We start from the raw sequence: 22,643 nt of genomic DNA on the forward strand, positions 1-22,643 counted from the left end.
CACTTCAAAGTCAGACCATCATTCTCCATGAGGAAACCCTCATATACACTATACAGAAGATTTCACTTCACTTTTTAAAAGGTTGTCTTTTTTTTCTTCTAAGTTCTTTGAGGTTGGCCATTTCCCAGCTCTGGCTTTGCAGTCAATTGCATTAAGCTGCACAGATGAAGTGCCACAGCCAACCAGGCAGAAAAGCAACTTGTGCCTGCCTCAGCTGGGTGGGGTGGAGTTAGTCTGGGTTAGGATTGGACGCCATAGTGCCTGGGGCGGTCTGGGACCTGGCCACCATTAATTACCACTAATGAGTTGAGCTTGAGTGACCTGATGATGATGATGAACCATACTCTGCAAAGATCAGAGAGGATGCAACTCTGTGATGGGACATGTGGGCTAAATGCGGCTGTGCTGGTTAGAGGGGTGTAGCAGCAAGGATGCATTTTGATGATTTATAAATAATTACTAAGGGAAGAAGGGTGATGAAAAGAAATGAGGGGATGGAACAGCCTCCACACAGTTTTCGGATACAGGGTGATGTATAGGACATTTCTTGGGAAACCTGTGTCAAAGTAAACTGATAGTGAGGTCAAATATTTCAATCATAATGAGTGAGCTGTGCAATATCTGTGTGTTTGACCTTGCTATTGATGTTTTTCCATCTTAAACTTTTAGGCAAACCCCACCTAACAAACTTAGTTGGAAAGTTGAATGCTGCACTTGGCTGTTTCAACAATGACTCCCATTTTGCATTTATATTCCTGGCATGCACTGGGTACTGACAACCCAGCAGAGTGAGGCAGGAACAGAGGAAAGGAGGAATACTGTAAGTGTTTGTGCACAAGCATCCGATGTGTACATGTGTATGTGTGTGTGTGTGCAGGGATGTGGGGGTGAATACTTGGTGCATATTCCAGCTCTGTGTCCATGTGTTTGGATCTGAAGTTACTGTTCCCTGCCAGCAGACCTCCTCCCTTTTTTTTTTTTTTTTTTTTTCTTCTTACAGCAGAGCCACTGTACCTGGGGGTAGGGAGAGGATGGGGAAACACGTGTAGGAGACCTAGCCTAAAATACTGTGTTGCCTGTACCTAACTGGAGTCAGTTGGTACAGGGGAGACACCCAAAATCTGATACCTTCTGTATTTGCTTTGGCTGAATTTTCCCATGCCTTTACGAGATGTGCCGTTGGAAGGGCTGTGACAGTTTGAACCTGCAATAACAATCCTTCTGAGGGATTATGCTTGTTTGAAGCCTTTTGTCTTGTTTCCAAACATCTGTTTGTGATGGTTGCAGGTAGAAAAAAATTCTTAAAATCTGTTCAGTGGTTTTTACAGTTAAAGCACCAAAGATGAGCTTACTAGGATGATTTATCAAGTGATACTGGAAATTGCTTAATTACAACTTGGCCGTTGTTCCCCATCAAGTCTGAATGCAGTCATTCACTCTTAAGGCTCAACAAAGAGGCCATTGTTTTCCTGTCAGGCTTTCCATATCATCCATAATAAGCAATAGAGTTGGGTGGGTCACCAGTACTCTTTTGCTGGGGTTTTGAGCATTGTTGAAAACTGAATGATTACATGTCTATGTGACAAGGATATTTGCGAACAGAAGCCCTGCACAGTGTGGGCCATGGCTTGGAGGAGGGGTGGGAGTGGTTGAGAAGCAACATGGAGCAGCACACAGCCCCAGGCCTCATCATTCTCTGCCAAGCGTGGCCCACTTCCACTTAGTCTCTATGCTATGTGCAGCCACTTTGCAAAATCAGAATGATCGATTACGTAAGGTGAGTTAAACTACTGCGGAGCAACATAGAAGTTCTATGCCTCGTAATTTTCTGGTCTCCCACCTTGAAACAACTCCGAGAAGAGCTGTCAAAGCTGCCAAGTCGCTTAAGCTCCTCTTTTATGTTAAAAGTAACAATATTATTGAGAAGAATGTTTTTCTGACTGTCAGGGATTCTGCACTGTTTTGCTGTATTTACATGATGGGAGGTTTTAAAATGAAGGCTTAGAAAATAGTAAGCCTTCAAAACATACAGACACGGAAAACAACACCTTCACTTGAATTCTGAACAGGAACATGGAGGGAAGCTGCACACACAGGTACTGTTACGCTGTGTGAGGTGTTATCGTGCAGGTGACCGATAAGTGACTCATCTAGCCAACGTGCGTACAATAAGCCAGCATGTAGAACAGAGCAATGAAAGAGCAGGGTATGCCACACATCTGACTCTGCCATGACTCATAAGATGGCAGGGATATAGCGTGTTGCTGGGATGGCAGCAGTCATCAGATTATTTCTACCAGTGTGCAGTCCTGAGTTTCCTGGGAATCGCAAAGGGAAAAGGAAAATAAATTCCATGTCTTGCAGTTCAGTACTAGCACTCAGTGGATATTATTTGTTTAATTTGAATTATTTGAAAAGGCGCATTGCATTTGTACATAGTCACATAGGTTTTAAGCTGATGCCATGCAACAGAGTTTGTAGCCAGAGCTAATGCTCAACTCCTGTCCCTGGTTGGGCCTTTCTACACGACATTAAAATACAATGATACATTACAAAACCTATGTAAAACTTACCCGTACACACTATACAAAATCTTCAATTCATTCATTCATTCATTCATTCATTCATTCATTCATTCATTCATTCATTCACACACATACAGTGCTATTTACAAATGGATAGTTTTGGTTTGTTTTCAGCCAAGACTTAAGCCTGGAGGTGAAGGTGATAAACTCAGATACAGGCTTGAGTTCAGTCGGTAATGAATTCCACAGCTTTGCACTTAGGCATGTATAAGCTTATGCATGTGAGTGAGTGTGAAACATTTAAAATATGGAAGGTTATAATCACCTTAAATAAACAGAAACCTAATAAATAGCTGAATGTATGTACATGGAGATTTCAAGATTAATAGAATATTACATGATTGAAAGGATAATATGAATATAACTAATGTTGGCATTATTATGTTTTTCCTGTTATCAGTACAAACACAAAGCACAAGAAAACCAGTCAGCACCAATTAATTGTCAGAAAGCTCATCGAGATCCTATTTTTTCCCACATAAGAACTTTTGCATATATGCAGTTTTTATTTGTTGCCATGTGGGGGTGATTTCGGGACAGCAGTGGCTCAGATGGTAGAGTGTGTCGTCAAATAATGGGAAGGTTGGTGGCTCAGATCCCACTCCCCCAGTCATCTGTCGTTGTGTCCTTGGGGGAGACACTTCACCCTCTTTGCCTCCAGTCTCGGCATCGCTGGTGTATGAATGTTCGGTGTTGGAGAGGCCGTAGGCGCGGATTGGCTGCCATGTTTCTGCTGGTCTGCCCCAGAACAGCTGTGATTACACATGTACCTTCATCAGGTATGCATGAGGAGTGGATAATTATGGATACAATGTAAAGCGCTTTGGGTGCCTTGAAAAGCGTTACATAAATCTAATCCATTATTATTTGAGTCAAATCAGCTTTAAAGCAAAATGTTGCACTAGCCAGGTTACATCTGTAAGCGAAGCAAGTCTAAAAAAATCTTATGAAAGGCTGCAAATGTGAATCAGACACTTTTCCATTGGCTGGTTTAAAGAAAATGAGCAAGACTTTGTTGGTGGCACTAGAAAGCGGTGGTATAGTTGTATTGTTGTGTTCTATATACTGACGGTGGATTTGCAGCTGGAGGCAGGAGGTCAAAAACTGTCTGCCTCTGCAACGAATAAATGGGAGAGAAACTGTTTCATGTATGATGTTAATATTCAATAATATTGTTTTTATTGAGCATTTCATTCAAATTTAGTACATGCACAATGAATCAGGAAATAAGTTTAAACTAATAAAAGTGGTAATAGTAATAGTTGCAGTTACTTACTATTTCCTGCAGTTGGAGGATCAGCACCATGAAGTTACATACGTGTGATAACTGGAACAACCTTTACACATTGCTTCTGGCTGCAAAAACCAAACACACTAACAACTAGATAACATACAGTCCATGACCAGGTCTGTAAGTGTGTTTAGGTGGTAAATGCAAAGTATCAATGTGAATTCAAGTACCCAAGGTTTTGGGATTCGTTGCATTTGAACGAGGTGGTGAATCTAATGTCTTACCATTGTTCCTGACTGGTGTATAAACCATTGTCTCTGTTTAAATGTAGAATTGGTACGAGTTTGAAACATCTGGTGACTGCACTTTAGATGAAAAGTTAGATTTAGTTTTGATTGCATTTTTACACATGAACTGTTGCTTTGATTATTTACAGCAGCTTTATGTGTTGAATGGACTCAGTGAAAATAAATATGTTACATCGGAAGTTGGAGGAAAAAAAATGTTGGCGGGCTTCCCCCCCCCCCCCCAAAGAAAAACACAGAAATATTAACAGTCATATTTTAACAAGACATTTTAGACGTTTTCCTCCAGTGAGTATGCTGCACTAAGGATTACAAAGCCTGGTGTCATCATGCGTCACTGCTTCTTACATCCAACACTTTGTGCAATGTTGTGCCCAGAATGCTTTGAATCATCTTCTTTGCCCTTCACTGCAAATGCCTCGTTTGTTGCATCTTTTATTTGTCACTAGGAAGTCTTCTTTTAAAAATGCTATTAGCTTAAATAATATGCAATTACTGAAAATGCTAATGAACAGGAATCGTAGCTGCAGTAGAGAGTGTTAATAAGAGTCAACGTGGACTGTATGTTCGGTTTAGATTGCAGAAATGTTCATTAAAAAAACACCACTTTTAGGATGTCTGGGAATATAATTAATAGAGAATTAGTGTTGTGGTTGACAGAAAAAGCTCTGCGGCTGTACCTTTACTCCCTTAAGGACTTCAGTTTGATCTACTTTGCACTTTGCAAAGAACTTTAATACTAACAGCATTTTCACTTAAAAGCTTCAAGTGTTGACATGCAGCTCGGTGTGATGTCATCCCTTTTAAAATGACCCAGAGGAAAATATCTCCTGGTAGCAAATCTCAGTTTATGACATTAGTCATATCCTTTAATTACTCCAGTGCCCTGGGTACTAAATGAGCAAGTACTTTCTTGCATTTAGCAGGATTGTTGTCTGTTTTTTGGAGGTTCAGAAGTTTAATATTTTTCATGGTAATTCACAACAACCCCATCCTTGATTTAGCTGCAGTGCAACATACTATAAGTACATTATTTACATTGCATGTCCATATCAGATTATATAAGGTGACTGTAAGAAAGAAGGCACCAAAGTATATTCGTCAGACTCCCCCACAAGCTCAAAGAGATGCAGGATGAGCAGAGATTATGGCTCAGTGATTTCAGATTTTTCCTTGCTGCTGCTGATTGCCAGTATTGTCTGGAAAGCATCCTGCGGAAAGTGTGCAACTCACGGATATTACACACAGACTTATTACCCTTGACAGAAGAAATAAGATAAAAAGAGAGAAGTAATAGAAATAGCTGCAACCTAGGGTGGAAAAACACACAGCCTGCTGGGAAACTGGTTTCCCTCTGATTGGAGAAGATTGCATAATTCTGGTTGTGTCCTTGTGCATCGGTCACCCATCACAAGACCAATGTCACAAGTCTAGATGTGTGTTTGAGTGTATGGGGTTTTGTGTGTGATGACTTGTCTAGTTCGTACTTGTCTGTTTTTGTTTAGCTTACTCATGCCTGGTTCCTTTTTTTAGCTCTTAGCTCTGATCTGACAATGATTTTATGGCCACAATTTCTACTCTTCCAACTTCATTTTTCAGCCTATTCTCCCTCATCTTTTCCAAGAAAAAATTAAATGCTAAAAATTGAAGACAAAAAATGATAATAAAGGAAAAAACATATATGTTATATGTTGTATGAATATTTTGTAAAATTAGGCTGAGAAATATAATTGAAAAATTAGATGATCTTGTAATTTTTCCATGAGATTTCATATCAAATATTTTGTATCATTTGTTAGAAATGTGGTTAGAATTTTCTCTAAGTTTCAATGGAACTCCATCTGATATTTACCTAAGTGTCTTCTAATTAATTTACAGGAATGCCACATGAAATTTGGGCTTTTGTTTTGTGCTTTGGATTGTTTTTATGTGGGGCAGAGTCAGAACCAGACATGGAGAAGCTGTATTCAGCTTCTGTGCTCCACTTGTCTGGAAAAAACTCCCAGAAAGCCTCAGATCAGCTGAAACACGCAGTTTATTTAGATCCAGGTTAAAGACCCACCTGTTCTCTGCTGCATTTAAATTGTTTTTATTTAAAAAAAGTCCAAATCTGCATCTGTTTCTTTTAAGCTTTAATTATTTAATTTGATAATGATTTTAACTGTTTTTATCCAATGTTTTTTCATTTTTCTTTATCTTTTGTTTTTAATGCTAAATTATGCTTCTTGCATTGTGTAGAGCACTTTGAATCACCCTGTCGTTGAATTGTGCTACAAATAAACTTGCGTTGCCTTATTTGATGTGGGTTGTCCAGTTGGACAGAAGACGTGTTTCACCTCTGAAATGCTCCCAGTTTGAAATGAAGCCATGAGGAATGGAACTAAACCATCTGCTATCAGCTCTGATGCATTTTCAGACCATGCTCTTTCACCTGCCCTGCTCCATCGCCTGACCTGTTAAACCCCCCCATAGCTCCAGTACTCAATGTGCTCTTGCTTATTTTAAAACTGTACCTGTTCTTCTGTCTCACCTTTCCCCCTATGTTTTGTCCTCTTGTTTGTGCAACCTTGAACCTGATTTTTTAAATGCAACTTTTGCTTTCACAACTTGCCCCTAGGTAGAACTCTGACACCATTGGGGATCCCAGCCTGGCATGACCTCTGTCACATTTGCTATTGCTTTCTTAAGAATTCATTATTCAAAGCGTGGCAGAAATAGGGTTGATATTTTTCCAGGGGGCCTGCCTTTCTCATGAAATAAGAACATAACAAACCTCAATGTGAAAGCATCTCCTGTGGCAGTTTCTTTATACTTGTTTAAGAACATTTCCAGGGGCTTGTGTATTTCTTGCAGAGCAATGCATGATGCAACTCTGTAGCTATTTCAGGAACTTCAACAGACAGTCTTCAACATGGCTGCAGAGTAATAGGAAATGCTCTGTTGGATTTAGCTGCAGTGCAATCTCCACTTGAAGCAGACATGAAGTGCCTGCAATTAAGACTCTTTAATAACTTGTAATTATCGTGTGCTAGTTTCTATGTGCTTACCCTTCAGTGTTGTACGCAGAGTGACTCATTAACTTATTTCCAGGTCCTGACTCTGTATTTTTGTTTATGCACGTGCAGTTCATCCAGTGTTCACACAGCTTCTCCAATTTAACCTGACTTTTGAAAATGCATAGATATTTAACCCACAGGACTTGTGTGTGCACAGTCTTCCTTTATACCCCTGTGGCTAAGACCAGACTAACCCATAAAAGCTTGTGGCTACCTCAGACCATACTGTGGTTACCTGAAAAACCAACTGAGGCCATACCTCTGGAGATTTACAGTGTGCAGTTCAACCCAGCACTTTTTTAAAAAAGGCAAGTTTTATATTCAGACCTCTTTTTTACAGCTCAGCAAACGGTTGTAGTTAATCTGAATGAATGAAACAGCCAATAAGAGGACGAAAGCCATCATGACACATGTTAACACACGTCACAGCTCTGCTTCCTGTTTTCCACCAAGCTATGCCTCCCTCTATGATCACTCACTTGGTGTACATATGGCGGCCATCTGGTCTGGCAAAACAGCGATGGAGCATGGAGTGGGCAGCGCCACTATGATCCATGTACAGTAACATCATTATTAACCCTTTAAAACCAAAAGGATGCACCACATTTGAACATTCCAACTCAATTTTATTTAGTCATTCTGTCATTTTGATTTTAAATCAAATGCAGTATTTGAATCAGATCTGAAGTACGTCCAATTTCGGCTTTGGTGCACCTGTTTGGACAGTAAAATTCTAATTTACCAAATCAAAGCTCCAGTCTGTTGTCTCTGCTTCTAATCTTTGCGGGGAAACTCAAAGCCAGAATTCCTGCAGAGCAGAAGTATGTTTGGGAAGTGTGCTTTTCAGAGTGTCCAACTAAAATAGATTTAAATGCAGGGTAGGAGCCACATCGAGGTTAGAGTTCCTTTTCCCCTGCTTTTGTGGACCCTGTGACAAGTCAGTGGAGCCAAACTGCAGCACTTTGAACATGCCCGAACATTTCTATGAATCTTCAGGTTGTGGTGCAAATTGCTACAAACACATTTATGTCTATTTAAGTTTTATACGTATATTATGATTGTGGAAGTTTGCTTCATAAACATTTAAAAGAAAGGAGAGAGACCAAAGGAAAAAAAGAAGTGGCGCTTTGGATGCAAGCACGCAAAAGTTCACCATCTGTGAAGAGTCATGCTGATCCTCTCCCATGATCTTCAGATCATGATCACTAGGGCTCTCCAGATAAGAGGTGGAATATGAATAATACTTTGTTTATAAATGCACCCTGAGGTGGAGTAAGCTTTTAAAGTTGTATTTGTTTCCCTTTCATAACCAGGTGGTGTATAGTCATGCATTCAGATATGGATTATGACTATGTTTGATAAATATGAAACCTCTACTGGTCATGGGAGTAACTGCATGTAAAAGGTAAAAATAGTGTCCATGACAGTGATATGGCATTGGAAAAATAATGAGTTTAAGCCTTAACCATCAAGGAAACAACAAAGTTTTATCGTAACTTGTAATCATTGCAAATGGCATCTGTGGAGGTGCCTGCCATAGCAAAAAAGGAATGTATTGTTGTTGTTGTGGATGACTGAACATATGTCGGTCTGATCTCAAATTACAAGGCCCATGGGTGGTTATGCGGCCCATCACTTTGTCATCCAACACCCTCCTTTCTCTTAAGAGGACTTTGCAGCTTGTTAAAACTTGACAGTAACATCGTCTCCAATGTGGACGTAAGAGCGTGAACAAATGACAGAAACCGCAGAAAATAATAATCAACAAATATGTCCGATGCTAACACGAGGCCAGCGCTCCACTGGAGAGTTTGAAAACTCAGCTGACATTCAAAATTCGAATGGTCAGCCTAATTATGGAAACATGATGTGCAACATGGCTACTTTCTGTTGTAAAGAAAACAGCAATTCATATTTTCAGATGATTCTACACAAATGAAAACAACATATATAATGCTTCAGTTTTTCCAACAGACGCTTCAGTGATGCACATGGAACTTGAAGATTTTTGCTTCCAGTGAATCCTTCTTATTTATGGGGAAACTAAAAGGTTAGCCAAAGCTTTGGCTGAAGCTGTTGGAGAGCATGTTTTATCTTCTGATTCACTGGCTGAATAAATGCTTGGAGTTAAACCAAGTACACCAAGAAGGACAACAGTGTTGCACGTGTGCACTCATGTCTAAACTGTCTGCTGGCTTTTTTTTTTAATCCCAAAAGCATTATGAAATGTTAAAAATCTAAATGCTTTTTAAAAGACTGAACAATTTTATGAGAAAGTTTGTTACATTGCATTTGTGTGATCTCAGATGATGTGGTTCAGCGGGACGTGTGGGATGTGTACAGTATTTGAACAGGCACTGGACGTATTTTCTGCAGCTGTTTGTTGCTGAATATGACTAAAGCACATTGAGTGACATCTTAATGGAAACTCCTGTACTCATTTCTTCTTCTCCAGTGACAGAGTCTTGCCTGGAGGATCGGCCAGTCTTCTCTGTTCAGCAGCACTGAACAGCTGTCATATGGTAAACAGAACAGCTCCTCTCACAAAGAGTCAGGTGCTCAGTGACCTCCCTCGCTACTATAGTAACTAATTGTCATTATATATCTATGACCAGTTAAACATTAGAGCATTTCATGCAGATATACTGAGTTGAAAAACTAGGGAATGTTGCAGTTCCTTGGAGATTTTAGTTTAGTGGAACCAGGAGGAGGATACTAACTCAAGCACACAGGGGACAGCCACAGTGGCATGTAAGAGCTCCATCAGCTCCTCCCTGAGGGTTGACAGTGCCTTGCATTAGGACGCAAAGAGCCACTGAGTCACCTTGCCTCAGTCCATCCTGAGAGCAGTCTCTGCTTCACTGTCAGCTGGGGCCGTTATTCCCCATTATCCAAGGTTAAGGAACAGGAAAGTATATGTATATTTTTTTTCTTATAGTAGAATTATTCAGATTTTTTTCTACATTTTGGCTTATAAAAAAAAACCGTTGTACTGCTTTTCTATTCAAGCACTATGTCAAGACTTGACAGTGTTACGGTGAGCCATCCATAATACCAGTCTTCCTAAAAGAGTCTTCTTAATGTAGCACATTCTGGTGCTGCTCATACATATGTGATCTTTTTTTTAATTGCATGCAAAGAAATAATAAAGCTCCATCATAACAGGGCTTGGATTAAAGGTAACTTTTCTGTGAAAATTATGATATCTGCAGGGCAATATTCTGCATAATCACACCTGGGCGCCTTCAGTCTGGGCACATGTTAGGCAGTGGGCCATGAATCCAGTTGACACACTTGGAATTGGGCTCTTTACTCTGATATATATTTGGTTGAAAGTGGTAGGGAGGAGTATGTGAGCAAAGACCCCATGCTGCTGAAATGGTTTAAGATGGATCTCTTCTGTTTTGCAAAACTGCTCGCCAGCGAGGGCACGTTGTGAGCAATAAAAGGTTTCAGAGTTGTCCCTGCAGACAACTTGCTGCAGAAACAGAGAGAATGTTTCTTCTCTTTATTAATTGTCTTGTTGGCTCGACGAGGCCTTTGGCAGAAAGACTGCTGGGGTTTAAGACACCATACATCCGTGCAGCAGATGGAAATGTCTCCTGCTTTTTGTTTCAGGTCACGCAGGTTTATGTGTAGTTCTCTAGTCTTACCTAAATGAAGATGCACCAGAGATGGTGCCACAGTTGCTGCTCTGTAATGAGCTGCTGTGTAATTCTACATGCCAAAAGAAACTGACTTATTACCAAGAAACCAGATGTTTGTCCCACACACTTTCCATCATTTGCATAATGAATGGTGAACAGCAAACTTAAAAATGATGAGTTTTTTTTTTTTTTTTTACGTTTTCAGGCTTACCTTTCAGGATCATTTTAAGCTCTACAAGATGCGAAGCATTGATTTAAAATGTAAAAATTATCATATATGTTTTCTAAAAAACAATAAAATTCCACAGTTTCTGGATTATATCGAAGTAAATGGCTCAGTTATTTGCAAACCATTGCTTTATGCCATATGTTTTTGTCTGCATTTTAGAGTTCTACCATTTTGGAAATAGAAATTTATAAGCAACTGTTTGGTCCCACAGCCTTAAAAAAGGAATGTTTTGTTTGCCACAGAGAGCATGTGCTTTAATTTAGCAGCACATTACAGGGAAAATCTTAAAACCAAACCTGCTCTTAGTGATTCAGGGGTGAAGAAGAGACTTGCTGCTTTTAGCCATTTCATAAGCTGACACCTTGCAAACACTAAGAAGGGTGCAGCAAGGTGCTTCACAGGAATTTATTTTAAAAAAACAGAAAAGAAGAAATGTCAGCAGAGGGAAATGGAAAATGTGCCTCATCACTTTCAGTGTGAAGCAAAGGTGTGAATAACGAAACTGCATTTGAACTATTACACATTACTACCTTTGGGAAAGTCTGACTGGTGAAACTAGGTTGCATTAGTACTGCATTGTATAAAATCTCTAGTTCTCAGAGCCAGGTTATAATTTTTTATGCATATAATTACACACACATATCACTTACTGAATTTTTATGTTGTTTTGTATCATGATAATAAATCTATGAAGGAATATGCTGGATGATGCTGGGTATCCTCCTTTTATAATAACAAATACATTTCATCAAACTCATGTATTTTTATTACATGCAGTGCAGAAAGGTGTTTTCTCCCTGCCTGCATGCTCTGCCACCACTCTGATGTATCATTCAACTCTTTTTTGCTCTTCCTCAGGTGTGCTCAGCCTGCCTGAGGGCCTGACTCTTCACAGGGACCAACAGCAGCAGCGAGCAGGGAAGAGTGGAGAGGGAAACACCTACAGTCAGTCCGAGCTGCGCTCCGTCGAACAATGCTTACTGGCCACGAGGGTCGGGAGCATCTCTGAGCTCAGTAAGTCTGTTGTGTGTGTGTGTGTGTGTGTGTGTGTGCTCTCTGTAGTCACTACACCTTTAAGCAACATAAGTAGTTGTTCAGCAGCCGTGGTGAAGCTGATCAGTGTTGTGTGTCTGTATTGTTTGTAAAAAATAACACAAAAATCTGTGGTCTGATGCTTCGGGAAGACCATCTTCTGTTTCTGTGGACTCTTGGACATTCTGAGATCCAAATAAAGATGGTTATCTTCAAGCTAATGCTTGACAACTGCACTGACAGGCTTGTGTTTAGAGGTTTTGAATCATCATGCTAATAGCTTTCTGGTAACTGGTCTTTTTTTCCCCCCTTTTTGGCTGCTTCCATTAGAGGTCACTTAAAGAGATCAACAGTTTCCTTCCATTTCCATCCTCCATGTCATTCCTTTCCTCTACAGGCAGCATCTTGATGCATGTCCAGATACATAAATCTCTCTGGCGTTCTTTTTTCCTCTTGCGTGCCCACTCCATCGTCAGCATCCTTCACCCAGTACCATACAGCCAGTACTTTCCTCCTCACACATCCAAGCCAACCCACCCTTCCCTCTCTGTCTTTGTCTCAAAGCTGTCCAACCAGAGTTTTTAATACTCATATTCTCAATAATCCCAAAGTAAATATTTTTTTAAAGGAAGCTGCCTACACCTCAGCTTCGTGTCTTTCTGTCAGTGGCTAAAAACCTTTAGTGAGCATTTGCATCTCTCATCATGTGGAAACCTGTAAAAAATTGTAGGGTGTTGTTATGATTAATAAAGCCCAAGCTCTGCCTATCTGTTAATCACTGTGTCATAATCCAAGTCTATTTCTATGTAAATCGAGGGAGCTGCATTGTCAGTGAAAGCCATTCTAATGAACCACATTCATTCTTTAAAATGAATGAGTTTGGCTTAGAAAGCTGACAAGTTCTCCAAGTGTTAATTGAATATCCATCCACTCAAAATGTAGTCATTATTCAAAGAATAATGGGCATAGCAATGCTTACTGAATGTTTATACAGTATGAACAGATTTACATAGCCTTTAGGAGTCACATTTGTATTAAAGTTTTTTTTTCATTATTTAAAAAAAATAGGTACAGATTATGTTTCTCATACTTAGAAAAACAGAAAAAGTTTGAAAAGTCATTAAAATTTCAACCCAGGGTCTTCATAAAAGTGTCTTCTTTGTTTCCAGTTTTTGAGGAACCTTTTTGATTAATGTTGATAATGTCTCAACAGATCCTTAGTGGCAGTGTTGAACAGTTTGGTGTGTTGGCATGCAGCTCTGCAAGTTATTTAAAAAACAACAACAACACTGCTTCTCCTCCTGACAGAACAGTAACAAATCAGACTCATGAGCACAGAAAGAACAGATTGTCTCCCAATCTGCATGAAAAAAAGGATCAAAATAATAGTGATAATAAGTCCTTTAAGGTCTCTTGCTGTAAAAAAAAAAAAGAAAGACAGGAAAACATATTCTGTATATGGAGTGTAAACATTTATCATCCAAATAAACAGGGAGCCAGCTTTAAACAGCCTTTTGGAGTGACTGGCAGCAGCAGCGATGAGGCAAACGCCAGTTCTCTGTGTTATATTGATGAGGTCAAGCAGGGGTCCATTCTGTTGTGTTGACACTGTAAACACACTGAGAGACAACAGAGCTGCTGATGTATAATAGCACCGCTTAGTCCAGTGATAATGTTATCAGCTCTGGAGAGAAACTGTAAATATCTACAGCATTTGCAAACAGTCACACAGCTCACACTGGAACAGAATAAATAATTAAGAAAAGCAGAAATGTGATGATTTCCCTTTAAAGAGTGAAGACTGTTCACTAAAACAAATATCATAGATAAAATTAGCAGACTAAATTTAGCATCCTATCATGGCAACCGTCTGTTGCAGGAGTTTTTAGACTCAGCTTTAAAATGTTTTTCACTGATTCAGCTCAGTTTATTTGCTCATTATCTCCTCTTCTAAAATGCCAAATTAGCATATTTAGAATGACAAGCAATTTCTGTAGTTATCACAACTGATGATGTGTCAGTACAACTCAGTCAGACCATTCTGCTACAGAATCCTTTTGTTTGTTTTTACACTTTATTGTCTCCCTATAAGTTACTAGAATTAGACAAGTCAGTACTTTGAGGCATGAAGGATATAAATATGTATGCATGAAATTGCAAGTTTAATAAAGTATTTTTTATTCATTCATGAAAACACTGGAAAATATCAACCCTACAAAGTGAAACTGGGTCCATCCAAGATTATATGCATGCTGTCCACAAACCACAGAGTTCTTGGAATTAAATGCATTGTGTGACATTTTGGGAAACATTTGTAAATGGGTCAGGCTACGAGAACTCATTATTGCACAGATGATTTGCAGTTAGAAAAAATATTTAGGCAACCTCGGATCTTATACCTTATATTATTAGGTTCTTTCTCCAAAACCTTTAAGCCTTAATTCCACTAACAGTTACTGTAATTTACATCTGCAGGCATGGCTGTCGTGAATGGGTTCGCCATGTTTATGTAACCCCTAAATGATCAAATGAGAAGTAGAGGCTTGATGTTAGTTTTTGAATTAATGATACAAAGTCAATTGTCAATTTTAGATATATCAGATAACTTAAAAAACGTTGTTCAGATCAAGTTCATTCATTTTTTATATTCATGAATTGATGAGACACTGATTTTATTGTTTGTCTTTTTAATAGTTTGTCTGTTTTTATTTATTAAGTCTAACCAGAGACTTAGAATTAGACTCAGCTAGAAACCCGTTTCCAAGGCATTTACTTTGTGTAATTTTATGAAGCAATGTTTTATGCATTTGTCCCTGTTAAATAAACATTTAAACAAATAAATAAATAAATTGGAGCAAGTTGTACTTCTTGAAAATATTGTTATTATTTTATAATATTTTTATACTGATTTCAAATTTAATTTTATTTATTTGTATTTATTTATTTTAATTTATTAGTCTATTTATTTATTTTATCTGTTTATATTATATCTTGTGTTGTGCATGAATTAAAAATACTTTTATTCAATTTAATTCTGTTTATTCGCAAGGTTTGTCTCTACCCTTTGAAGAAACAGTTTTGCAGTGCTTCAGTGAAGTATTGTGTAAAATTCTTATTTTTATTGTTTCGACTGGATGTTGCTTTTGTGAAGGAAATGTGCTGCATGTAGTTGGTATAAAACTATTATATAAAAACATCTGATTGATCTAATTATAAGGAGTTTCCAGATGCAGATCTCCTACTATGAGGACATGAATAGTCTTCTAAAGGACTCCACTACTGGTTGTGTGGGATGGCCCATTCAGCTGGTACAGAATGCAGCAGCCAGAATCATCACTAGAACCCCATCCATCCATCATATCACCCCCATCTTACAGCAGCTCCACTGGCTCCCCATCACCCATCGCATTCACTATAAAATTTTGCTGTTAACCTTTAAGGCCATACACAACCTCGCCCCTCCATATTTTTCTGATCTCCTCCGTGTTGTCAAACCGGTCCGTTCCCTCAGATCCTCCTCTGCAATTCACCTCATCTTCACCCCCGCTCGCCTTGTCACCATGGGGAGTAGAGCTTTCAGCTGCTCTGCTCCTCATCTGTGGAACTCACTCCCCCCTGACCTCCGCAACTCTGATTCTATTCATCTGTTCAAATCCAAATTGAAAACACATCTGTTTAAACTGGCTTACTCATTATAATATGTACATTGTTGCAATCACTGTTTTATGTTTTTCTTGTATTTTATTTGGATTTATTCATTGTTGTGTTTTATTGTACGGTGACCTTGAGTGTGAGAAAGGCGCCTTTATAAATAAAATGTATTATTATTATTATTATTATTATTAAGCTCCACCCCTGACAGTTATATAAACCACTTAGATAATTATGTGAATATGAATCATTTATATGAAGCTTTACACTCTCTTTTGGGTGCTTTTCACACACTGAATTAAAAAGAAAAAAAAAACTTTTTTTTTTTTTAACTCAGTGCTAATTTACTTTGAAGCTAATTTAATTGATTTCTTTGCCATTGTGTCATCTGACTCTTCTCATCATTTGCTTTACTCCTAAAGTGAAGCACAACAGAATCAGGACAGTTTTTTCTGGAAGCATTACCCACCAGAACTAACAAAAAATGCTTCTAAAAGCCATCACTTCTCTCAATGATGCATTTTAAAGGTCATTTATTGTGGCAGCAGTAAAAGCTTCTTTTTTTTTTTTTTTGCATGGACTTTCTAAAGATACTTATGTCTGACCACATGTCAAAGACAATAGCTGAATCTGATAGACAACTGAACAATTTAATCATTCTGGTGTCTCCTGGTTCAAAGTGCTAACCATAATCTCTTCTTCTGGTAGGGCAATTTTCTCTGAGAAGCTCAAAGATTAAACTGGGTTATTAGACCTTGATAGTTCATGGAAGTGACTGAGGTTAACCAAAGTTAAAAGCAGTATGCCATTACAGAATACATTCATACTATTATTTAATGTGTTCATGAAGCTTTGGTTCAAGATTACTGTCTCATTGAAAAGGGTTACCCCAGTAATTTTTATCTGTCTAGATGATCTCTGTAAGAAATCAGGAGGGAGTTTTTGCAGACATTTATGTTCTCACATGCAGCTCCTCCCAATCACATGGAGAAAATGGCAGTGTTGCAATGCCTTATGTGAAAATGGCTTAAGAAAGACCCCAGAGACCTCTGATAGAAAGAGATTTGTCACACCATGTTAATGTCTGTGCAGTTTTTTTGTCAAACTCTTCAGTTAACCAAGAGTGTGTGTTTTTCTTTTGCCAACTATTATATATGGACTAAGCGGTACAGAGAATGAACGAATGAATGAATGAATGAATGAATGAATGAATGAATGAATGAATGAATGAAATTGCACAGAAAGCAAAGTAGGAGCTTGTGTGGTAGTCTTTGGCTAAAAGATCTTTGTTATTCTCAAGTTTACAAAACTAGACACAGAAAGAAAAGCTTTGCATCTTGTTGAGTCAGGATGGCCACAGGCAGCCATTAAATGTGATCACGGCTGCATAGCAGCAAATAATTGAAACATGAAAACTGTGATGATGGCAGCAGCTGCACATTGCAGCGACAACCCATTCATCAAAGCCCAAAGAAAAGCTGGCTACTGTGTATTTATTTCCCTGCAAAAGCTTAAACATAATTTCACTGTCACATTTGAGAGTTAATTTATACATATCCAAAGCGGATTCTTTCTCTCTAAACATTAAACATAATTCTCTCGCCAAAGTAATAAGCACTGTAGTTGCTGTGTGGGTGCTGCAATGTCAGTTACTGACCTTAAAGGTGCCATTTCTTATAAAACCCCTCATATGTCAACGTTATGTCACTGTACTTACACATATTTATGCATTTTTTCTGTTAAAGTGGATTATAAAGCTATTGAAAGCAAAAAGAGCAGTGCCCCCTGCTAAAAAGTAATCAGTGAGATATCTGAGAGTATGAGCTCCTGCGTTGTCCGCCTCTTTTTATCTTTTACATTTATCATCCAAGAGGAATATTATTCAAACACATGAATGTTTTAAAAGGTTATAGATGTTTTAGCTTATTAAACTGCAGTCCTTTCGTATCATCTCCCTCTTTTTTTTATCAGACAGAATCCTTACAGCTCTCTGCTGGTATAAGGGTCACCAAAAATAAAGCAAGTGAATCTGGGTACACCTGCGTATGAGCTGCAGTAATCTCACTCTAAGATGTTCTTCCAATGTTAGAAATAATTGACACTCTCATCTCTGCCAGGCTCTTCTGCCAGCACAGGAGATGTCACTGAGTAGCATAAATAAGACATGAGAACTGGTTTGTTTTAGTAGCTGCTGATCAGCCGAGAAGCTAAAACTTCAAAAAGCCATGTTACCAGCTTATCAGTAAGTAACGGATATCAACAGAGAAAAACCGACATTTTACATGCAAGGTAGCGTTTCTTGTCATAACATCCCCTGCTCATTGCGACGCCATATGACGTCCGGTTTCTCTTCCCAAAGGACAGTGAGAGATCGACTGTTTTATTGCATGATTGCTCTTCCATCATTCAGGCACCCTTTTCACACTCGCCTCTCACATTGTTGCAGCTAAATGGAATCTTGGCAAACGCTAAATGGTGCAATTTTGATGCTAAACAAACCCTTTTGTCCACAGGAATGAGTGTTTCTTCCCGCTCTGTATTGCAAAGATACACGTACAGTAAAGTCCATTTAGAACAGGGAACCAGCTGGCATTGTGCTCCATTACTTTTGTGCCTTTTATGAAAATAACCAGAACAATATGTCACAGGGTGCTTTTAGATCCACCCTGCACAGAATTTTATTACATGTACTCAGAGTGCTGTTGGTCTAGACAGGGAACAACAGAGACCTGACAGCATTCAGTGAAATGGGAATTGAGTGTACACTGTAATAATATAAGCCTGTTTTTCAATAAGATTCAATACCTAAGGTGGCACATTCATCAGGAATCACCAGTCTATAAAAGAAACTCCCAATTCATTTCTCTATTTCTAATGAATTGAAGAAGCTGCACTCAAATGATTCCTGTCTTGTCCCAAAAGGAAAAACTGTGCTGAAGATGTTTCTCCAAGAGCTGTTCATGTATTTTAAAAATCACACAAAAAAAAGTATTTTTCAATTCAATTCAAACTTTATTTATAAAGCACTTTTCATGCTGGGGCAACAAAAAGTGCTTTACATGAAAAATCAATTTATGCATATTAAAACAAAAAGAACTACATAACAGGAAAAAAAACGTTACAGTTACATGCAGGAACATGCATATATACACACAACAGCTTTTGATTTTCAAAGTTCAACTAAATGACCTTAAATACTGACACATTATGCAAGGGAAATGGCTTGGAGTGGCTAATGTTTATCCATAAATATTCATTCTTCACCCCGTGCAGTCCTAATCATTCTCTGGCTCTAGATGAGGATGAACCTTGTCTTTTTCCTGACAATGGCATGTGGAAAATCTCAATTTCCCCTGACAGAGTAAGCTCCAAGGAGGCTGGAAAAAATCAAGATGATTCCCTGATGTCTTTTTAAAGGCCATATGCTCAAAATAGCATTTTCTCCCTTGTCCATTGAATGTGCCTGAAAATTCCTCTTTCAGTCACCATTTTCCTCATATGTTTACTGTTTTTATGGTCTGTGTATTTGTACAGGCGATCTAGTGTCTCGAGCCATGCACCACCTTCAGCCGCTGTATATGAAGAATACCAGTAATGGAACGCCGATCCACCAGAAGAGCAGTCTGATTCACTGGGCACCTGAAGCAATCTACACGCTGTGTTACTTCATGCACTGCCCTCATATGGAGTGGGAGAACCCCAATGTTGAGCCCTCCAAGGTTACCTTGCAAACAGAGAGGTGAGGTACAAACAAGCACAGTAAATGCAAGAAGAGCTCCGACTACGACTGGGTGTCATGCAAAACATTTGAGTCCATTATTCTCATTCCTTTAACATCACACACTTTTCAGCTCCTACAATTTCTCCTAAATACAAAGATTAATTCTAGTAATTTTAGAGAGTAAAAAGTAAATTGATTTCCAAAAGACCTGTTATGAAGGGTGACATGTTTATTTTATTTTATTTTTTTTTATTTTAAGCCAAATAATTGGACAGTCTTAATTTTGTGCAACTCCAGAACAAGGAAAGAAAAGCAGCACCTCAAGATATTTGAGCTCAGATAACTCTCACAAAGTTGCATACTTTAATTAACTTGCTAGAGCGAAGACATTGCTCACTCATCGTATAGAAAAGGTCAAGTGATGCAAAGCATTATAATAATCTACTTCCTCAAGTCAATCATCTGGCAGACATAGACTCCTCTAAATAACTGTCCATCATTCTATAAATACCCACAAGCAACTAAAACCCCAGCCCCTTTTCTGTTGGTTAAAATACAACTAACACCTGGCTTATAAGTGCAAAACGGACATTTTTGATTGGCATTTAATCCTGGGTTGACTCTGACTTTGATTGGAATGCTACTCCTGGGTGCAAGAACAGGTGCAACGCACTTCTTCTTCATAACAACACACATTTATTGACTGTAACATCTCATTTAGAGTCTCAGAAACAGAACTGGTGGACTACAGTGGCAAGATTTGTGGTCCACCTCTGCCCGTATGATTCCTTTACCTTATACTGTTATGAAAAATGATTATTCCTAGACAGAACTTAAGAATTTCCTATAGTCCGTTGTAGTCCTCAAATCATTGAGGCTAAACATGCTAGTACTGGCACAGGGAGGATTTTATTTGTCTTGTTTACTGGGTGTAGCTGCATTTAAAAAGACCTGCATTGTCAAGCTGCCATGATTTTCACAACTACCTCAGCATGTGCTTGTTTAGAACAAACAGCCCAGAATAAATGTTCTGTTCTGAGTTACTTTTCCTGAAAGACGTCTCAGCTGTTTTCAAGTCAAGAGTGGCCATGCTCGACTATTATTCTTTTATGAATCTTTATCTTGAGATAACAAGTTAATTGTCCTATTATCTTAAGTTAATGAGGACTGTTTTCTTGTTAAAACTGGATAATTTATCCTGTTAATCATACACCTCTGTGCTATGTCCTGTGAAGTTAATCAATACTTCTAAAAGAGGGGGTGATTGATGTTCCTGCATCTGACGTCAGCTTGCATCCGTTGCTGGTTTGACTTTGCTGCACCAAAAACACAATTAATAAAAGATAGTATAATTTATTAATGTACATACTTACTTTTTTATTTTTATATGTCTTATATATTAACAAGTAGATATCCTAATGAAGAACCTATGCAGAGTTTGCATGTTCTCCAACTATGCGTGAGTTCTCTCCCGGCTTCCTCCCACAGTCCAGAGATTTGCATGTTTGGTCGATTTGAGTCTCTAAATTCTCACTAGGAGTAAGTGAGCCTGATAAAATGTATTTTTCTCTGCGTTGGTTCTGTGATGAACTAGGAACAGCTCCAGCCCCCTCGTGATCCTGCTTTTGAATAATCAGTTATCTTGAGATAAATTATCCCTTCATCACAAGGAAAAAAATAACATGTAAGCACGACTGCTCGCAGCTTCTGTAGTTTTAGGAAATTACTCAGTTAAAAAAAAGAAAATCCTTTAAAAATTATGTGTTTGTAGCTTATTTATTAAACATTGTACATACTGAACAAGAATTCAGATCACAGTCATAAGATCTGAGAAAAACAGACAAATTACACCAAGTTTCATCAATGGTTTAAATAAATAGCCAAATAACACCAGCGTTCATTCACTTTGGTGTTTAACTTTAAAAGCGAAAGGGAAAATATATATTTGAGCAAATTTCACAAACAGTCTTACATTAAATATGTAATTACTGTTCTTACAACGTCTACATATGGTGGCCTAAAAGCAACTAGGATGAATATTAAGCAATGGATCAATACTGGATATAAAAAAGTTGTATTTTTCTCTGAAGTTCACATGCAGTTGTCCACAGTTTTATCTCTTCCACCAGCTCATTTGTTCTGCATTTCTCAGTCTGAAACATCAGCAACATTTTCAAGTGTTTTTCAGAAAACAAAAGACAGAAAACGGCTGCTTTTACCTGCACAGCATGAAACGGCATAAAAACACATTAAGCCAATGGCTGAGGAAACAAGTCGGAATCTACAGCTGCTTATGAGCAGAAACTGTATTTTCCTCATGGCTTATGAGAAGCAAAACAAAGCTAAATGAGAAGTGATTGTTGGCCTTATCATAAGAACGAAAACAGAACCAAAAAATGATAATGTGTCTTAATTGCTGTAGATACAGATAGGAAACTGTTTGCAGACATATTTCCCTTATCTGCTTGATTATGGACGCGTCTATCTTAGTTTGAATTAATACAATTTGACGTTTTCTATTTTTCTACCTTTCTTTTCTTTTTATGCATCTTATAAATAAAAAATTTCAACAGTCTTGTACCGACTGCGTAGATATATTTCGCATTATTATACCAAAGGTAATCAGAACAATAGTTTTACATGGGCCTGATGAGGCTGTTTGCTATGCAGATGTTTCTGCATTCATTTTTGTTTGTTTACTGGCCTCTTGAAATAATCATCAGCAGATTCATTGAAACAACGGGCCAATGCCAGTTATTTGTAGGATTACAAATAATCTGCCCTATTAATCAGTCTATTCCTAGTTTGCAGACAATAAAAACTTGATGAAATACCTGGGTTTTTATGCCCTGATAATGGCTTTAATCATGCTCTACTAGGAGGCGAGAGGGGGCACAGCGTGTTCAGCCTGTCTTTGACAGTAACCTCCATTTTTGTGATAGAACTAGGCAAGTGAGCAGGAGAGGATATGTAACAGGAATATTGCATTAAGAGACCATATATTGCAGCAAAGTTGTATAAACTAGTTTATGTGCTGTGTTGGTAGAGATAAAATAGTTTAGAGTATTAACCTCACATCATAATTGAGACGTCAGAATGTTTTGTGTTTTCATAGTGAGAATTTCAAAAAGCATCACTGCAGAAAAGGCAAAGAAACTGAAGCGTCTCATATTGATTAGTTCATCA

General features: G+C 38.3%; 1 protein-coding gene across 2 annotated transcripts in view; it reads left to right on the forward strand.

Moving 5' to 3' along the window:
* The window catches only part of btbd11b (BTB (POZ) domain containing 11b), a 77,104-nt gene that overhangs the window by 35,873 nt on the left and 18,588 nt on the right, over nt 1-22,643 (forward strand). For both annotated transcript variants that reach the window (XM_041997811.1, XM_041997812.1), the window contains exons 2-3: nt 11,912-12,067; nt 19,271-19,475. In XM_041997811.1, coding sequence (XP_041853745.1) covers nt 11,912-12,067; nt 19,271-19,475 — 361 coding nt within the window. The remainder of the gene's footprint in view (nt 1-11,911; nt 12,068-19,270; nt 19,476-22,643) is intronic.

The sequence above is a fragment of the Melanotaenia boesemani genome, chromosome 10, assembly GCF_017639745.1.
Source record: "Melanotaenia boesemani isolate fMelBoe1 chromosome 10, fMelBoe1.pri, whole genome shotgun sequence".
NCBI lineage: Eukaryota > Metazoa > Chordata > Actinopteri > Atheriniformes > Melanotaeniidae > Melanotaenia > Melanotaenia boesemani.